Below are 19,860 nucleotides of genomic sequence, written 5' to 3' on the forward strand. Positions count from 1 at the left end.
GAGAAGATCCAAGGAAAACGAAAGCTCAAATCAACCCCCTTCACTTCGTAATCAGCATTTATCTTGCAGCAAAACGTGAAGCACAGTTTTTACAAACTCCACAATCATCGCAAAACACACTTGCCCCAACGATATTATATATCCGTCATCCTAGCATTAAAGGCTTGCTAAAAAAAGATACGCTTATCGGTTGGCTTTTTATCTTGTAAACACAGCGAAGCGGTCGGCTTTTGGGTTTGGGTGCAATTTCCCAACCCCAAACAGTTGGAAGGGAAGGCAGGGAGTGCACGTGAGATAAAGATAAAGGCTGTGTGCATCCATTTATCGGTTGTTGGCATTGCAAAGTGCTTCGATTTGTATTTGTGCTGTAATTAAGCGCCGCCGGAGCTGAACGTGAAGAAAATCGCTTGCCGCCGCGTACCGATCGGACGTCGCAGATAGTGTGTGGGATAGCGAAACTGTCAAGAGCGAAATCCACAGATCGTGTGCTGCTGCTGCAGTTCTTTTTGAAGGGAAGATTGAGCGGATGGGAAGGAGGCAGGGGAAGGTTGGAATTCTGTCCTCCTTCATCCCTATCGAACCATGACAACATCAAACTCCTGCCGATATACAATTAGATTAGATCGGAGGTTCATTTGAAGGTGAAAAGGTTCACTTATAGCCAGACTGTCGGATCGAGCCGATGTGGAGTTGCAGATAACAAACGATCAAGAGGTTAGGTTAGTGCAATAATCTGCGAAGAAACTGCAACACCCGCTCTGCCGGCTACTACTGGAAGTGAAAGAGAATGGGAACCATCTCCGATGGAGCACTCAGAGCCAGGTGTACAAAAAACGAACCACCACTTCAACGTTCTGCTCGTAACAGGTGTCTCTCGGGTGGACGACTCCACGCGCTTAATGCAAACGCCAGACCCCTTCCTTCTTGTGCATTCATATCTGGGCGTTCGTCCTCGACACGCCAGAACTGGTGCAACGAGTTTTTGCAATTAAAAACGCTACGATTTTAATCTCGCTTTATTAGCAGCTGGGTCTGGGGGCCCCGGGTAGAGTGCCAAAGTACCACGATCGGATTGGAAGGAAGGTGTCCAGGAAATCTTGTACGAAGAAAGGAAAAACGAGACGAGAAGGTTGTTCAGCCGATAAGCCACCTTTATAAGCGAAGCTGGTGAAAAAACTTCCGATAAAAGCGACAACTGTTGTGTAAAGAGAATCCTTCTGGATTCTCTCTGGATTCGTTGAACGTCTCCAAAATATTAATTAAGGAAAAGAAAACATTTTTCGTTATCAATATCGTTACCAACATACTTGACTTTGGCATATTTTGAATCGAATCCCGTTACAATCTGAACTCTTTCTCTACCTTCGCTTCCTCATGTTGCTGTGATGCCAGTGATCCCTCTCCTCGTCTTTCAGCAACGGACAATGCTTTCCATGGACACTGCGGACACCTACTTCCCGGCCAACCATCACAGGACGTTGGTGTGATCAATTATGCCATTTTGTTGCACACCGGCCTGCCTGATCGATTTATCTAACGAGACCTCAATTAAATTGATTAGACACCGTACACGAGAGCGCACGGACAATGGCCGCACAGGAACCTCTCGTCGCCAGAAGGATGCCACTTAATCGTTCCCGTCATTATGTGCTTATCGGTTTGCATGTCGATGAGGTTTCGCAACTTCACGCACGCGGGGCCCACCGGACGAGATCATCGAGACCGGAGACTTGTTTTGCGCTAGAGCTTTATTTCCTTTCCGTGCTATCCTACACCACTCTAGGGAGCAGCAGCAACTGGCGTTGCGTTATCTGTGCCGCCGAGATACTTCCAACAGCGCGCGCCCGCGATAGGGCAATTTGAATAAGAGCTCCATAATTGAAATAAATTGACAACGAACAAAATCCCATTACAGTAACCAGGAGGAGAAAGCGATAACAGCGCGAGCGCGGATGTGTGGCGTCTTTGCACGGCGGAAATCAGTGAATGGACAGCGACAGAGATCATAGGAAAGGGAAGAAACGTGACCGTGTGCATAGGTTCAGGGTCATCATAATGGCATCTTAGAATCAATGTCACTGGCGACAGGGAGTGAGAAAAGTGTCGATCCAGTTTAGTTAATGTGAAGATTATTCAAAATATTTGCGTAGATGTCACACCACCCATTATGGGTTTCGTACGGTGTCGAGATCCAATTGCCATTCCGGTGGTCCAACGTGTCGTCCACGTCCCCCTGACAAGGTGTAGGCGCGCCGTGTAGGAACCAACACTTGCAGAAAGAAGCAAAAACGCCATCCAATGCACGGACAAATCAGACCACAGTTCCACTCTCGCACGCTAATGCAAAGTTAATTGAAAACCATCGCCATCAATTTGGCTAATAGATGACACATTTTTCTTTTTTGCGCACTTTTTGCGTCCCCGTTTGCCATTCCGCCCAGTCCGGTGTCAGAGCTCCCGTGTGGACGGTGGAACGATTTTATCGTAATTGAACCGAACCTCCACAAAACACCGACGCGCTTACATTTTCCCCGCCGCCTAAGAAAGTGTGTCGCTAGTGGAGGATGTCAATTGAACTTGATTATTGTCTTGGTCTTTTTTCCCACATCACAAGAAGCATTCTGGTCCTTTGCCTGTACACGGATTGAAAAGTGTTGTTTATGTGACAATGCGGTCAGATAAACTCGGTGCAGAACACCACGCAGCAGACCGGGAGGAAAGCATCCGTCGTGTCGGTGGCCTTGGCGAAAGACGGCTCTGTGGTGTAGTTTATGGTCGCCACCGCAACACACCGGCTAATCTAATTTATTCGAACAGCTCTCTGTCTCTTTAAGATTCCGGTGGTCTCACGATTTAGTCCCCCGATTCAGCACGAACGTATGCGGGAAATTATCCGTTTCCCCTTCCCGGGTGACAAATGATTCGCTACTCTGCCCGGTGAGCAAACCAGCACTACAACATGCTATTAATTTGCTTCCACTCGAGGGGTCAAAGGGTCGAGGTGGCTTGTCGATCGGAATTTTATACACCTACAGTACCGGCTGTTGGTTGGTTTGGTTGTGTCGAGTTTCTCGAGGGCACACGCGAGACGGCATTTGTCAATGCAAATAAAACAACCAAACAGATGGCGGGTAATTAAATGTGGCGCGAGTTCGAGTTCGGGTTGATTTTAGTGGATGCTTTTAAATCCATATAAAGAACCGCCCGCTTCGTCCGAAAATGGCGCCTGGATGCCCGAAACGGTCTGCGAGAGGGAGGCAATTTGCGAGGAGAAAGGAGTGGGGATATTGGTCGTTAATTAATTATCACAAGAATTCGAATCGTTTAACGGCGTGCGCAGGCATGCATTACGCTTTCCTGCTTACCCCCAGCAAGAAGCACAACTAATGAGATTTTTTTTTGTATGTGAGCAAACACAGGCAACATATGCTGCTGCCTTTTTGTTTGTTTGTTTGGTTGATGCAACGCTTCGAAACTAATTTTTGCCACGCATTGCCCAAATTTGCTCTAATTAAGGCCAGGGATAAGCAGCAAATCGATCAGAAGAATCTCATAACTTGCAATCATTAGCCGAATGTCGTTTAAAATCCATTACATAGAGACAGTGGCCTAAAGTAAAAAAAAACTTCAACCCTTGCCTCCTGTGAGGATTGAACTCACGACCGCTGGTTTACGAGACCAGCGCTCTACCACTGAGCTAAAGAGGCGCGCTGGGAGAGGGACGGCAAGAAGGGCCCACGTCCAGTATTCCGTTACAAATCAAATAAAAGTAAACAAGAAACTTCAACAATTTGCTCAACTTTTAATCTATCTAAGAAAGGGTTTTTAGAATCAATTAAAATCGTAAAACGCCATAGAAGTTAACCTAGCTCGTAGCAATAGCAAAATGATAAGGGAACTTTGTCAAAACTGATAAGAACACGACCTTTCGTCCGATTTAAGGGAAAAGACGTAACGAAATTGTTTACGCTTGCACATAAGAAATGTGACGCACGCTGAACGAACTTCTCCCACTCCATCTCTATGCGAGTCTATCTATCGCTTAAAATAGATCGTGCGATGGCTTTACAAACATAACACATACATGCTCGTTTCTCTATCGTGTTGTAACTTCGATGTAGTAAAAACAATGGAATCTATTCTCAATGATGAGTCATAAGACAAATTTCAGACTGCGAGAGTGATTTTTATTTGTATCTCAACTCTCCCCTCTCATCGCGGCGCCGTGGCTTAGTTGGTTAAAGCGCCTGTCTAGTAAACAGGAGATCGTGAGTTCGAATCTCGCCGGAGCCTGCAGCACATCTCTCTTCTCTTCATCTGGTGGTTCTTCGCTATCTCTCATGTCACATGAGAGAACCAAACGGTGAGAATCATGAGAGGGAGGGGAAGAATGAGATGTGTGTGAATTCTTTTTTTTTACATATAACAAAAATCATTGAATAAGTTCCTCTCTCTACGCTATGCATTCCAGAGTTACTGGGCCGACCGACTCACTCGCCCTCATGTGTTGCACATTTTTACACTGCTAATCCTATTAATTCCGACACCGTAACTAACTTAATATCTTCATCACCACATATTTTAAATCAGATCTCTATTTTAATTCCCTTGGCGCGACTCTCTCACACACACGCACACATTAAGAGTCCATTTTCGCACTGATTCCCCATCCGAAACCCGTTTGTGGGACTCAAGACTTTACACCTCTCATTACCGTTGCACGCTTGATTAGCTCATTTCAAGCTTCAATTTAATCCCTTTAGCTGAATTCCTGGCGCGTGTTTGGGATTTCACGCCCGGGATGGGATTTGCACCGTGCTCGACTTCCCACAGTAACACCAACACCTTCCCCCTTTCCTTTCGGATTGCAAAATTTAATCCTTCATCCCGAGCACGCGGCCGCACACGGTCGATGACTTCGAAGCCCCCCTTTGCCTCACGCCAACCAATCCTTCCTCGGACCCATCGATGGAAGATAAATAAGTGCAATTAAGCCGAAGCACAATTAACACACTGCCGTCGCCACCACTTGGGACAAACATTCCGCAACAAGATCAACCCCAAAACCCACCCACCACCACCACACCACCACCGATCCACCATCTCGGTATGGTCTGTAGTGTCTTCTTGGAAATTATCGTTCCAAAGGGCCGAGACGACTAAAGGGCAATTAAATAAAGTTGTTAACATGGTCCGATGAATGCCGTTTCGCCGAGTGACTTCAATTCTCCCGCCGCATGCCGCCGACGACCATTGCGATTAGCTACCGACAGGGATGGCTTTGTCGCCAAGGGATTTGGAAGACGACAGCATAGGACGGCGCGAGCACCATTCGCGAGCGATAATTAACCACCCAGCTTGCGTTATCTATCCTTACTTAGCAGAGGCGGCTTGCCGCACAAAAAGGGAAATCGCCACCGGATGCTGCCGGGAACGTGGACGGCTGGAATCGAAGTCAGTGTTGTCCGGGTTCTCCATTTCCCCGTCGGAGAGAACTCACTCCAATTTCATCTCCAATGCGATCCGAATTCCTTGTTGCGATGTTCCTTATGGGCAGAGACGGCTCTTCATGATCGTCAACACGAGAAAGGCGTAATTGAGCCACCACCTTCGTTCGTGCGAGGGGAATGAAGTCTTTGCCCCCGGGTGCCCTACAAATGGGTGGTGCGCTGTGACACATTCGTCGCTGGGTTTTAAGATCCCTTAAGAGGAAAAGCAACACTATTCGTTGCATCTGCGCTAATGGTTTGCGGAAATTCTTCCGCTCTTGCATCGAACCATTTTTGCTCGCATTAGGCGACGAACGGGCGGCCCTATCTTTGGTGTCCGCGTGCGTCCGCGAACACCAGCAGCGTTCAATCACGCGCACCAAGTGACAATTCTAATAAAGACACCACCAAACACGCGCGCACTCTCGTTAAGGGACGCTGCTCTCGGCGGCGACATCTTCATCGGCCACTCAAAGGGCCTTACGCTTTGGTTGCTAACCGTTCCTCTTCTCCTTCTCATTACAGACGTTTCTGCAGAATCTGTTCCGCCTGTTTGACATGGACAACGAGAACTTCCTGGTGCAGGATAAATGGATCGAACACCTGAAGGGCCGGCTAACGTAAGTAGTATCGATTGATTTTTCGATCCCTCTTATCTTCCACATATCGTATCATAAATGCCTCCTCATTTAAACTGATTGCTGCAACCATACACACTTTAAATCAATTTCCTGCGATGCGATTACGTACCGCAGCAGTTTCCGAAATTATAACCCCACGGTCGCTGTAATCCTGTGACCTTTCAGAGTCGTCAATACCTCCCACAATGATTATCATAGCACACGAACAACGAGCAAAATGTACGAGCAAATCAATTCACATTAACCTTCTTTTGCTTGGCTCGCGCAACCATTCCAGCTAAGGAATTTCGTTCCACGACGCTCGGTAGCGCATCGCACCACCGTGGATAAGAAGATGAATAAATGGTGCAGCAAAACGGTTATGAATTATCTGCCACACCAAATCACCCGTGCCCGTTCCGTTGCTTGCTCGTTTTTCATCTTCGATCTTCGATCGCGCTCGGGTGTGGCTCTGGGTGTGTGGGATATATACCTTGTACCGGTTACGGGGGACTTTGCCCCACGGCCCTGGGCATTGTATAGATTAAATTGTATGATAACGCTCACACACCGATTGGCCGCGTCCGTAGTAACACGAGTAGTTTCACCAAATTGAATCCCAAATCCCTCTGTTCCAACCCTCTTTTTGCTGGGTGGGGAAGAAAGCCTTACGACCCAATAACGTATCCAGCGGTTGACCGCAATATCTCGATGCACAACAAGCAGGAACAGTGTCGCGAGACGCATGTTCGTTTACACCGTACGCGTTGAGGCAAAGACCCACACCCCGAAGGAAGAAGAAGTTCAAACGAGGAAACGAACACACAATTTCGGGTGCACGCAATTCAATTTGTCAGCATCGATTGTTGTGCACCTTTTCCCTGTCCTCTGCGGCCTTCCAAAATTCATTCACTTTAGGCCATGCACGATCGTGCCTAGATCTGGCGGGCTGAACGGTAATATTAAAATTAATACACGACATTTAACCCAGGCCGGTCCCCTCTCCTTCAGCTCTTTGGCACACGTGACGCATCGATCGGGGCACGCCTTGGTCACTTGGCTGGAACACTCGGAGCAATACAGAGTCTTAAGTCTCTCTGTGGCGGTTTGTACTTATTTTGCAGTTCTCGTACCAATCCCGCGACTCGACCTGTGCCGTATGTGCGCATGTGCAGCTTTATGATTTATGATGATGTTTTCAGTTTCATGTTTAATTTGATCTCGAGGATTAATATATTCTCCTCCATAATTCGCTCACCCCATACAAAGGGCCTCCGTGCCGTAGTAGTGTATCGATCGATCGATTTTCATTTCATGCGTATCGCGAAGGACTTTCGCGTGCACTGTGCGCGCGGGGGCGCGACTCGTGTGCTGGAATGCTTTAAACGAGATTAATCACGCCGCTGCTCCCATTCGCGCACAGGGACGGGGGGAAGATTTATCACCTTCACACGCAGATTAGTGTTATTTTGGAGGCTCTTTCGGCTCTTTCGGTACGGACCGCCGACAAGGGGTTACATGGCATGCGGTCGTGTAATCCATGTTCGGCCCTTTTGCACCCTACCCGGTTTCCATTCCGCAGCCGACGACGAAAAAAGCAAGCAACGGGAGACGACGACTACACATTGTATGGAAGAGCTCGGGTACGCGTGGGTGGAGCCAAAAATGTGGAAAACGCACACGGCCGCCTTTCGTGGTTTGACAAATGTGCAACGATTGCAGCCCTATTGAACGGTCAATTTATAACAACTGTGCAGCCTGAAGGCAAACAAATGCGCCACCATTTACGCGACACAAGCTGTAAAACAGCGCTCCTAATAAATTCGTCCATTTTTCATTTGCCGCAAAACAATCGGAGAAACGAACGGGTAGTTCCCTTCACTATTGCTGCTTCTTGCTTGTACTTTAACTTATTTTCTTTAATTTTGCACAGAATTCTTTTTTCAATTTAGTTTGAATTTGTTGCGGGTCTTACACTTGTAGCCCGGTTGTATTCAAATTGCTTTACATAACTCCAATCGTCCTCAATAGCATACAATGATTATCCGGAACATGAAACCAAATCAGATCTTACGTGCTTGCTCTCCAATCTTCCAGCATTCGCACTGGACGTAAACGAAATTGCTCCAAGAGGGAAACGAAATCGATCGTCTGCGATCTTCACGTGATTTCCATTCTGGAGCAGATCACAATCTCTGATAGCAGAGCACGCTCTTGCGTATTCAGAAGCGCATGCCCGTGTCCATCCCGTAAGCGGCGGAATTCCGCAACATTAACGCGCTGTTTCCCGGTGGTCCCAATCCCCAGGCATGAACAGCTACAATGATGAAAACAAAATCAACTACAGCACACAGGGGCTTGATGGCAGCTGCACCATCAAAACAGAAAAAAGTGTGGTCCTATACAGCGAACCCATACCGGGGCATTGGAGTAATATAGGGCAGAGAAATTATGCCTACCGCGTCAATCCATCGATCGTGCGTCGATCGTGTGGAGCGGAACTGCGGGAACCCGTTAACGCCAGATTCGATCAGGCGGTGGCAGTGGCGGCGAAGGCGACGGCGAGACCTGTCTTGTAACTGCCTCCGGACAACCCGTCCAACGGACACCTTTATGATGGAAAGGGTCGCACTCGCATGTCGGCATGTTCAGCCCATTCCGGCCGCTCGTGCCTTTCTGCAAAACTGTCAAGGGACACAAAAAGCAGCATGAGTGTTTAGGGACCCGTCCCAGACCAGAATCGCCGCTGCTACAATGAACTCATTGAGCCGTTTGAAACTCTCCAACAGGCGGGCTGTTTCGATAGCATCCCCCAGGGGGAGCCCCCTGGCGCACGCTACCGCCGGGCGCGTTGATGAAGTAATAATAAATTTACAAAGACACCCTACAATGCTCACCGGGCGCAACCGGGTTGATAATTCATTTAACCACCACTCCTCGACTTGCGCGAGCCCTAATGATCAATGAACCAAGACGCTTTGGCGGGAGGAGACGTTCGATCGTTCCGAACTATTGGTGGCTTAATTGTTCAAATGCTTTCCAGAGCCTGATCGTGCGTTCGCGCTCTGGGTGTGCTAGCAGCGGGAATTTGTTTGGGGGGGGGGGGGGATTAATAATCACTGGTGGGTAGGTCGATTTTGATTGATTGTCCAGCGGTGCCTGCTGCTAGACGTGAGGTCTCCGTGTTCGTGATGTTGCATGACTGGACAGTGCGTAGGGAAGCTGCACTTGTCTCGCACAGATCTCTATAGACACAAACGAATCATTGTACGGGGTTGTCAAGCTACCAAATTGGAATGCGTGATCAATACGCACCTTTTCTGGGAAGGATTTCGTTTCTTGTGCGTCCACTAGTCTCCTATAGAATGCGGATGTTTATGACACATGATAGTGATCGGTAAACATTGCGCTGCTGATGGAGATATTGGTCGTTTTTAATGATGCTGTTTATGCGTCACATTCTCTCGGGGGCAATGCAGCCGTTCCAATAATGTACACAATCTTATACACCATCCTCCGGCGAGCACATAAATTCTCAACGGACATAAAACGCATTAAATAACTACCCTTGGTTATTACTTCATTTCGCTTCTACCCGAGCCCAACAGCCTACAGTACATTCACAAGTTTTTATACAGAAAAAAAAACAAGAGTCGATTCGATTGCAAAATGACCACCCGTGGCTTTTCCCAGTGCAACACATATCTCATATTTTCCTTCCCAAGCGCACCCGTCAATTCGCGGCCACGAGCGTACTTTGAACTCAGTGTTTATGAGTTTAAAAATCGGTGTTAATTAGGCGGCCGCATGATCCGAGGCTTTGCACTCTCCCCGCCGTCGTGCTCCGGGGGCCTCGGGACGTGGCTTCCCCTTTTTCGGGAGTTAACAGTTAATGTGCGCTCTTAAGTATCTGCCCTAACATGGCCAGCCAGTCGCACTGCGGTATTGAGATGTTAAAATTTGATACCGGACCGACGTCGATTTGTGTCGATCAAATTCGATCACGATTCGCCTTTATCGTGCACCCGAGATCTCCACCGCTAAAAGCACACAATCCACTCTCGAGGCTTTCCAGCATTCTGTGACAAGATCTTGATCCCCCGTGCCATAACCGCACGTGCGCGCTCGGGCTCGGGCTCAGATTCCCGGTGTCTGTATACGCTCCAAGAAGCAAGAAGTGATCCAGAAAGAAGTCCGCTTGACAGCGATGAATCTCAGATTTCAATCTTCTAGATTCGCGAAAATCTGGCGCACCGTTTCAACCAATAAAGTACAACCGGCACTCTTGGGTCGCTTACGGCGAGAAAAAAACAACTTTAAATTGAATTAAATTATTATAAAAATCCATTTACAGCTTCACGCTTTTCGACCCAAATATGGTAGAACTGATTCAAACGAGCGGTCCCGCCGGTTACCAATTCGAACTAAATTCCCGAGATAACTGGGGACACGGGGGTTCGATAGTTGCATCGCCAGCTTTCAACGAATCGGTCGCTCTAAGAAAAACATCATCGCCTTCATCGCCAAAAGCCCAACGCTACCCAAAGCTGCTCTGGCTATTTCGCTTCCTTTGAGTCCGTCCCGAGCCTCACGAACGAAAATTGATACATTTCTCCAAACCCGCTCAACGCCCCGAGGATACTTAGCACACACACACACAACTGCAACGAACCACGGAAAGCAGCCAAGAACTGCTCGGTCGCACCGACATGGACAGCCAGTAAGCATTTACTCAATCACTCGCTGACTTGCCGGGACCGCGGGACACGAAACCTGACACCCCGCGAATGGTTGGGTTATCAAATTTATCGTTGTCCCTTGTTGGGGCCGAACTATTTTATGTGCGTTTGGACTGTTTTGACTGCGCGTTTGTCGGACTGTTTTGTAGGAGCTGTGCTAACGACAACCCCCCCGGGGTCCGGTTAAGATTTGCAATCGCACTGGCCCGGGATCGGAGTTTGATCCACCCTTGAGCGATGGTTTCGACGACAGAGGCTATGAGATGAATGTTCTCGGTTTGCCAGATGCTCCAGAAAGGTCAGATTTGCCGCCGGGCATCCGTCAGACGAACAGGGCGCCCGACCCTATCTGACGAGCAGTGCACAAGACGGGTTCTCCACCCGAAGCAACACGGTGGATGCGGTTTTCGCCTTTGATCGGGTGAAGCGCGCACTAAAATTGGATTATTTATGCGTGCGCGCTTTAGCGCGATCGTCAAGTGCACTTTCTCACGCTAGCGAAAACTGAGATGATGGTGCCCGTCCCACTGACACCATCGTGATGAATATTCTGTTTTACATCAGAGTGTTGCATCACGAATTCATTACAGCTGCACAGGAATGTTTCGGGCAGCTTCAGGCAAAAGTTGTTGTTAAATACTTTTGCCAGACAGAAACATTGTTACAGACATCGGCGACTCAAGGGCAGTTCCCTCGGTCAGTCGCTAGTTCTTCCTGTTCCCGAACATTTCCCCCATGTACAATGAGTTATGAGTTCATGTTTATTAAATTCACTCACCTCAACACTTCATTAACATTGCACACGATTCGGTTCGCAATGACCAGGAAAGGGGAAAAAACAACAAAACAACAGCAATGATCACGTTTCAACACCCAGAGATTGTGGAAACGATCAGAGTACGATCGTTAACAGCAGCTCCTTTCGACAATTAAAATTCGCTCGTTCTCGTTAAGGCGCTTTGCTTTCTGCTGCTGTGGAATGCTAAAATGGTGTTTTCCGTTGATTAAAAATGAGTCACGGGGAAGGGGTAGCGCAACGACAAACAAACAACACGTCCAACTCACCGAACCGTGTAATCGTGTCGTGGTGCAAAAAAAAACCCAAAAAATAACACAAAATGCACCTTCCTCTCTCAACGTACATGCGTGCGACTAATGGATGAGTTAATTGTTCGAAATTTGAAACCACACAAAGGGAGGTGAAAATGCATGCAAGAGACTCTCTCTCTCCCATCACACACCTTTCGTTTTGCACTTTACGGTTGCGAGTTGCGGGTGTTCGGTTCCAGGTTTCGTGTGTTAATGTTTTATGGATTTATTCAATCTCCCGAACATGTCCACGGTAATGGAGAAACACTTCCGCGGAGGCCTTTCCTTTCATCGACTGATGCACGATACTGGCACGAAACGCAACAAGATGTTCCATCTGATCTGGTCATCGGGGTGAAGTAAAAATACGGCCACATTATTCTGCTGGTACAAGACCCAACCCGATTTAGGGGGGGTCACTGCATTCGGTACCTTACCCGCCGTGAATGTTGTTTCCCATGGTAACAGGAGCCTCGGAACAGAGCACGTTGGTCATTCGCGGCTAGAGAACAACAGGACGAAGCGCATTTCGCCAATTCGGACCCAATCTGAACCTGCACACCACAAGGTAGCATGCGCCATTGCTCATAATCGCTCGCTCATAAATTGCCCTCTCAAATGGAGCCTGTTTTGTTCGCTGAACTGGCCCGTATTGCTTTCGCCTGAAAATCTTTCCACTGAAATTGATCTTAAACACGCTGCAGCTACTGAATGGAAGCTGCCAGTAACCGTTCGACATAATCGGCATACCTTTCGCTCGCCCCGGGTTTGCTTCCCTTGCCGTTTGAGATTCGTTTGTTGTGAGATTCGCGTACGTTACTTCCACCGGTAGCACACCAAAACTCGATGCTGATCAGCCAGCAGCAGATGCGAATTTATGAATCCAGACCCCCTTCATTCCATCGATGCCCGAAATGGCACACCCCGTTGGGCTTCACCGCTTGGCCGCAGACTTTTACCTTATCGGGCAGCAAGCTCGATCCGTTTCTTCCCCTTCTCTTCTTCTGATACGCGTATTTATTATCGGTGTGAGAGCTGGAGCCTGTCCTGGACACCTTGCAAGCAATGCAAGCTGATTGCAGCCCCACATGTGATGCACACACCACGCACACTCTAACGTCAAACATGACACACACGCTGTTTGGTTGCCCGGTTGCACCTATGCAGATCATGGGCCGGCTGAGGCCGATACAGGAAGATAGCTTCGTGGCAACGGCATCGCGTCGATTATGATAATGGACAACCACCAACCAGCAGCATCACGGAAAGTATGTCCCACAGTCACCAACGCGATGAAGATGCTGTTGATGGAAGCACCAGTGCCAACCCCGTTGTGGTTCGTCTGGCCACCGGGGGACCTACCTCAACGGCAAAATTTACGGTAGTGCCTCTCTCGCGCGCTAAACAGCTTCTCCAACGGCAAATGTGCAATGCCGCTTGTGGCCGCGGACGTTAATTACCACCGGTTTTTCTGCTGCACACCCCGTGGCAATAAAACTAATCGTCATGGCGTTCACCAAGCACCACGCGCGGACCCGCTGCTCCACATGGAAGTAACTACTCTCTTTCTCTATTCGGGATCGTCTCATTCTGCCCCAAACCGCCCTTCCTTCACCTTCATGTCTTCTTGCACGCGGTGACCACAAACCGAAGCCCCCAACGATGGCAGGCGTGCGTCAGCGGCGCGGAGACACCGTGGCGGGACCCGTGTGCCCGTATGTTGCGATTTTGCTCTATAAGTTGAAAACTAACGAGCTCGCTCTGCTGGAGGTTTCTTTCCTTGTTTTCGATTCTTTAAATCAATTACTACTATTTAACACCTTTTATATTTGAATTAATAAGTTTGCCCGATCCGGGGCGTTGATTAGGCGCGGAGCATTAGCGAGAGCTGTCTTTGGGTGTGTGGCACTTGGCGCTGGCCGCAGTTGGAGATATGTGGGGGGAATGTTGCTGGACGCAAACGGCGTTGAATTGACGCGTTATGGCTGTTTGGAGGGACTTATTAGATTGGTGCGACCTGTGTGTATGTGTATGTGTCTGTTATTTTTTCTTAATTTACACATTTGTCTAAGGATTTCCATTCTATTTACCGGCGACGTCAAGCGCATAGATTTGGACCTATCGGGGTGGAAAATTGTCGCTGCAGTGTGTGCAGGTGTGTTGCGAACAAATGACCATCTCACGGTAATACACGCGTTAATCGCCATCGCATTTTGGGTGGTCGGCACCAGCCCACCGACCATTACGGGGAATGGAAACCGAACCGTTTATGGAGTGTGGAGGGACTTGAGAAATGAATGCAACGGAGCGCGAGTGAGCTTAGGGCGAGGCATGAAATTTGTTGCAGACTTGATGGGCATTTACAGCGTGCTGGTCCCGAAACGGATGAACGTCGGTTCAGGTGTGAAGCTATCTTCCAGGACGCATCTTATCGCTCAGATGGACTGGCTTAATGAGAGTATGTGTTCCCACGTGTTCACAGCAATCGAATCACTTTGTAAGACACACATACTTTTTGGTAAATGCAATCTTCCCTATTTGGATTCTACACATATGTGGTGGTCCAACTCCCACCCTCTCCCCGGCAAGACTAATTTATGTGTCGCGATGCCTTAAAACTTGCGACTCAAACTTTCGCACAACTTGTAGGATAAAGTGGAACAAAATGCTTAATCAGACCAATTTGTGCAGCCGCTGGGACAATGGTGTTACGGCGCTCCACAACTCAGGCTTACTTTGGGGGGACACACCCGCAGCACTGCTCCAAAAACGGTCACTGAATAATGTGTTAATCTTACGTGGGGTGGGTTAGTAACACATATCGCGACGCATTGAGACCTCCTCCCCTCTCCTCCACTCACGATGCACACAAATTGAGTTCTTATCCACCTGCTGTTTGTTGAACCGCGTAGAAGTCGTCTCAGGGTTGTCCCCCTCCTTCACTCCCAACAATCGATTTCTTCACACCGTCAGCTGACCCCAAACAAACGTCGTGTCATAAGCTTACGACTTAACACCGAAAATTATGAACCATTTGCCGAAAACGAAGCAATCAGAAACCGCTCGTTTCGGAGCTTCGATTGCAAAGCGTTTCAATGCTTTAAACCTCACACGTTCGATGGCCGTGTGGGCGTATCGCAGCGGTGGTGATCACAGGAACTCAGCGCGCATATACGCTTCGCAGGAGACACACAACCGGAACACCGTCCACCTAATTAGCATGCGTTCGATGTGTCGGGTGTGTTGTTTGCTGAGTTTACCAATTTGTGTGTCCTTTCTTCGTAGCAATCGACCGATGCACATGCTACGATCTCTTCATAAGTGTAATTAGCAGAACGGGACTGTGGTCCAATTAGAAGCGGCAACTTATGAACCGACCAGGAGGGTCTGTCAATGTCTTGTTCACATGATGCGACCGGTGACTCGGTGCTGTGAAATCTATTGATCGAAAAGGAATGTGGAACGATTATTTCTTCCCAAGCCGGTTGTCCCAGTGATTGACTGGATGAGATCAAACGTGTAAATGGACACCATACTGGGCGGAAGGCGCCTTCTTCATGTTGGACTTCTGCCGGCTGCACCGTACGAGTGGCTTCCCAAGGGTTCCACCAATATCACGCTACATTCCCACGGATTCACACGGTTAATTGTGCCTTCTGATTGATCCTCACATTGCACATGACATTTTCCGCCCTTTGGCTATTCGAGTGCATGTCAATAAACGGAAACCTCTTACCAAACATCTGTTTGTTGTTTTTTTATGGATCTCTTACGATCGTTATGAACGCTAATTTCATGGAGCTTAGGCTTAATTAACTTTGAAGAGAAACCAATTATTTCTTTGTTTTACAAACAATTACAAAACCTTCTACAATTCGTTACGCTCACATAGCACTTAGCCTCATATAAAACGAGGACAGCAAAGGCTGGACGGTAGTTACCGTGTGGTACAATCTTAGCTTCAGTTATACTTTGATAGCGATACGATCCAAGATGTTTGGCTTAGGGGTGTTGCTGCTAGCGCTAGCTACTGTGCACTGTTTTCCAAACTTTACGTTCGATAGTGACGCTGCTGCGGGCAACCTAGAACTGGACTTTACATATGAGTAAGTCTGCCGGGCAATATACTAGAGATTTAACGGATTTTTGGATTAAGTGGATTTTTTGGATTAACGAACAACTTCTCCGCGGTTTCAGTGAAAATGCCATTGACGATTACTACCCACTTGATGGGTTCTTGTCATTTGACAGAGCCAATGAATGGCTAACCATTTTAATTAACAAATATCCTAGTAATATCACGACCAAGCCGCTCGACAGATCGCCCGAAGGACGAAGCATCAGAGCCGTCTACATCAATAGGCAGCAAGAGAAGAAAATCATCGTAGTAGCGAACTTGCATGCCCGTGAGTGGGCCGCTACGTCCTCGGCCATCTACATCATCCATGAGCTGATTTATCATGCCAACAAGTACCCAGAAGCGTCCGAGTTTCAATGGATCGTAGTGCCGATAGCGAATCCGGACGGCTACGAGTATACCACAACCACAGACCGCCTCTGGCGCAAAAACCGCAATAGTCCTCTCGGCATTGATCTCAACCGCAACTTTGGCTACAAGTGGGAGGTGGAGGTAAGCCCCGACGATAAAAATCCCGAAGGAGACACGTACCGCGGACCGTCGGCGTTTTCCGAACAGGAAAGTAAAGCAATAGGGAATCTTCTGAAGGAACATGCACAGACAACGATACTGTACGTCGATCTCCACACATTCGGTGAGACTATCCTGTATCCATGGAGCTTTACGGACGAGCCGGCACCGAATGCGGTCTGGAGCAGATCCGTTGCCGAGGAAGGGGCGCGTGGGATCCTCTCGCGGTCGGGTAAAACCTATCAGGTTGGTACCCCTGCCGAGCGCTCGTTCAAAGAATCTGGATCCAGTATAGACTACTGCTTTAGTCTTAACATTAAAGCATGTATTGCGATCGAGCTGACAGCGGGATCGTACGAACTTCAGAACAGCACCATCCCACTGGCCGGTCAGGAAGCGCTAGCTGCAGTGCTCTCGATGGCTGTTTATGCAAACGCTGGGAATTCGCCGCTCTAAATCGAGCTCTTTCTAATATCGCTCGTGCTTAGTTTGTTATTTATAACCCATTATAATAAATATTATGAAAATATTACATAAACGTATAATCTAAACAATTAAATTATCTTACTATAAAGCTCTCCAAATATGACAAATCATTTTCATAAAGTCGTACGATTGTGCATACTTGATTCCAGTAAAAAATGAATATAAAATGCAAATTTTAGTAGCTTTTTTTCAAATCGTATCGTGAAGGCGATGAAATTAGATACTGTTAGCAAAAGCTAGGAAACATCACACATGTTTAGTACATATGTGATCAACCTTTTTTTTTATTATCTGGCGTAACAATCGACTATGGTTTAATCCGTCAGAGCCAATCATGGGCTTGGATATCCGAGGCAATGATTTGAAGATCCGTGTAGTACGTTTCGACACGTATGTATATCTTGTACACTAAACGCAGATGCCTCTTTAGATGAATATCATGAATATTATCAAGGGCAATGGATTTGTAACAGCTGTATATCAACTACTAATCCATTTTTAAGGTAAACAACATTGCGTTGTATTTTTTTGAATAAAAATTTAACTACAATTTTATTGATAAACATTTCTAAATAAGCATGTAATTCAGTCCTTCGTATCAATTGCATTATACTTAATTCCTTAATTGGAATGAACCTGAGATCCAGTATATAAAGTTTCGATACAAAACATCCCACAGAGCAGTTGAAGTGTCTACCTTACCTACAAAATCATTTTTACTAAGCATACAAAGAACTCAAACACAACATGTTAGTCATAGGAGTATTGCTGGCGTTCGTAACGCTGGCTACTGTTAACTGTCGGCCAAACTTTGCCTACAATCAGAGTGTTCCTTACACTAACTTGCAATCTGAGTGAGTATCAAACACTTATTTGTATTCGCAATACTAAAACAAAGACCTTTCCCACTTACAGCCTCGACAATTTTAATCCCCTAGATTTCTTCATGTCATATGAAGAAACCAATCAATGGTTAGCAGCTCTAGAGGCGAATTATCCAGACAAGTGCAAGGTACAACCGATTGCTCGATCTTACGAAGGGCGTGACATCATGGCCGTCTATGTCAACACACAACAAAGCAAGAAAATTTTCGTAGTCGCTAACCTGAATGCCCGTGAGTGGGCTGCCATGACATCGGCCATCTACATCATCCACGAGCTTGTTCGTAATTCCAACAACTACCCAGACGCGGCCAAGTATCAATGGATCGTTATTCCGATAGCGAATCCAGACGGTTACGACTATACAAAAAGCACAGATCGCTTCTGGCGCAAGAACCGTGCCCCGCAGACGGTAGTTGATATCGGAACTGACCTAAACCGTAACTTTGATTACATGTGGGACGTCCTGATCAATAAGAAAGATGATTTTTTGCAATCAGAAACCTACCGCGGTCCATCCGCGTTTTCGGAAATAGAAAGTAAGGCCATTGGCCAGTTTCTTCAACAAAATGCGAATTCAATCGTACTGTACGTTGATCTACAAGCTTACGGAGAGTATTTAATGACTCCCTGGGGTTATACGAAAGATCCTGCACCAAGTGCCGAGTTCCTTACATCCATAGCACAAGCCGGCTCCAAAGCTATAACAGATCCTAAGAGCATACTAGGCGAGGATCCACATTATTTGGTGGGCTCAGCAGCAGAGATAATGAAAGAGGCGCCTGGATCTAGTATCGACTACTGTCTATCCGTTGGAGTGAAGGCTTGTATTGCCATGAAGTTGTCTAGTAGAGAATACGAAATAAATACGTCGGATATCCCTATATTCGGCAAACAAGCGCTCACTGCAGTGCAAGCAATGGCAGTCAAAGCGGACGGTTGAAAAAAGTTACAATTGAACATGAGTGAAGTTCTCAGATATGACCTCCTGCTTATATTATCCTTTCAATAACTAATAAAAGATGCATTACAAAACTTAAATTACACAGCGACTTTACATATTCTTCATCGTACAATATCATAACTCTAATGAACTTCCAATTCATACAAAACACCAGTTGTAGGAATGTTTTAATTTTTTATTGGAATTTGGACATCAAACTATCAGTGGAAGTTACCGTTACCATAAATATAATGTAACGCAAAGGGAATATGTTCCGTAGGAAATTCTTTCCAGGGAAATTTTGTCTGTTGATCTTTTTCATAGTTTTAATCGGCACTCAAAACCTTTTTTTATATTAAATATAATTCACCACATGGCTGGAAGTAAAACATGACCACATTGGAATTCACGAGAACTGCATTCGTTTCAGTTCATGTTAGTTTCAATGTTCAAAACATCGATCGAACAATCTTAATATACTGTTTGAGAGCATTAATAAAATGATTCAATCAAATGGCTTTAGTTTAAACCAAGCGAACAAAAATCATCAGTTTTTTTTACACTTTTAATTCCCAAAACATCAATGTGCTTCATTCTCGATCGAATCAACAATTTGAGATCTTTTACATATTAACCCACTGTATAAACGGAGACAATTTACCAGCCCTTTTAACTTGTAGTTATTGATTCAGTTTCCGTGAAAGCTATGATATTCTTCATATTCTATCATATTCTACGCTACTAGAGGTTCAGCCCTTCTTGCTTTCCCAATTTATGTTATCATTACCATATTTCACAGTCGTGTGAATTGTTTTGCTACTTTCATAAATTGCTCTAAATGTGTTAAACGAGTTTTTACCCTAATATTTACGTTTCAAATTACAATTTGATATCCGTTACATAATTTCATACGATACTTAGCTTCTTATCTTAAGGAAATTGCAATTTCTTGAACTATTCGCAA

At 46.6% G+C, this 19,860-nt stretch overlaps 3 protein-coding genes and 2 non-coding genes across 6 annotated transcripts in view; 4 read left to right on the forward strand and 1 right to left on the reverse strand.

Moving 5' to 3' along the window:
• Positions 1–19,860, forward strand: part of LOC121595899 — a 79,999-nt gene that overhangs the window by 29,961 nt on the left and 30,178 nt on the right. For both annotated transcript variants that reach the window (XM_041920289.1, XM_041920288.1), the window contains exon 3: positions 6,015–6,109. In XM_041920289.1, coding sequence (XP_041776223.1) covers positions 6,015–6,109 — 95 coding nt within the window. The remainder of the gene's footprint in view (positions 1–6,014; positions 6,110–19,860) is intronic.
• Trnat-cgu lies at positions 3,636–3,707 on the reverse strand. The gene has a single exon. It is a non-coding gene; the product is annotated as a tRNA-Thr (tRNA).
• Trnat-agu lies at positions 4,220–4,293 on the forward strand. The gene has a single exon. It is a non-coding gene; the product is annotated as a tRNA-Thr (tRNA).
• Positions 15,888–17,121, forward strand: LOC121595902 (zinc carboxypeptidase-like). The gene is made up of 2 exons (XM_041920293.1): positions 15,888–16,043; positions 16,135–17,121. Exons 1-2 carry the CDS (start codon positions 15,931–15,933, stop codon positions 17,039–17,041), a joined length of 1,020 nt encoding a protein of 339 aa, XP_041776227.1. The 5' UTR covers positions 15,888–15,930; the 3' UTR covers positions 17,042–17,121.
• LOC121595904 (carboxypeptidase B-like) lies at positions 17,737–18,994 on the forward strand. Its single transcript, XM_041920295.1, has 2 exons — positions 17,737–17,925; positions 17,987–18,994. Exons 1-2 carry the CDS (start codon positions 17,819–17,821, stop codon positions 18,894–18,896), a joined length of 1,017 nt encoding a protein of 338 aa, XP_041776229.1. The 5' UTR covers positions 17,737–17,818; the 3' UTR covers positions 18,897–18,994.

This window comes from Anopheles merus, chromosome 3R (assembly GCF_017562075.2).
Source record: "Anopheles merus strain MAF chromosome 3R, AmerM5.1, whole genome shotgun sequence".
Classification (NCBI taxonomy): domain Eukaryota; kingdom Metazoa; phylum Arthropoda; class Insecta; order Diptera; family Culicidae; genus Anopheles; species Anopheles merus.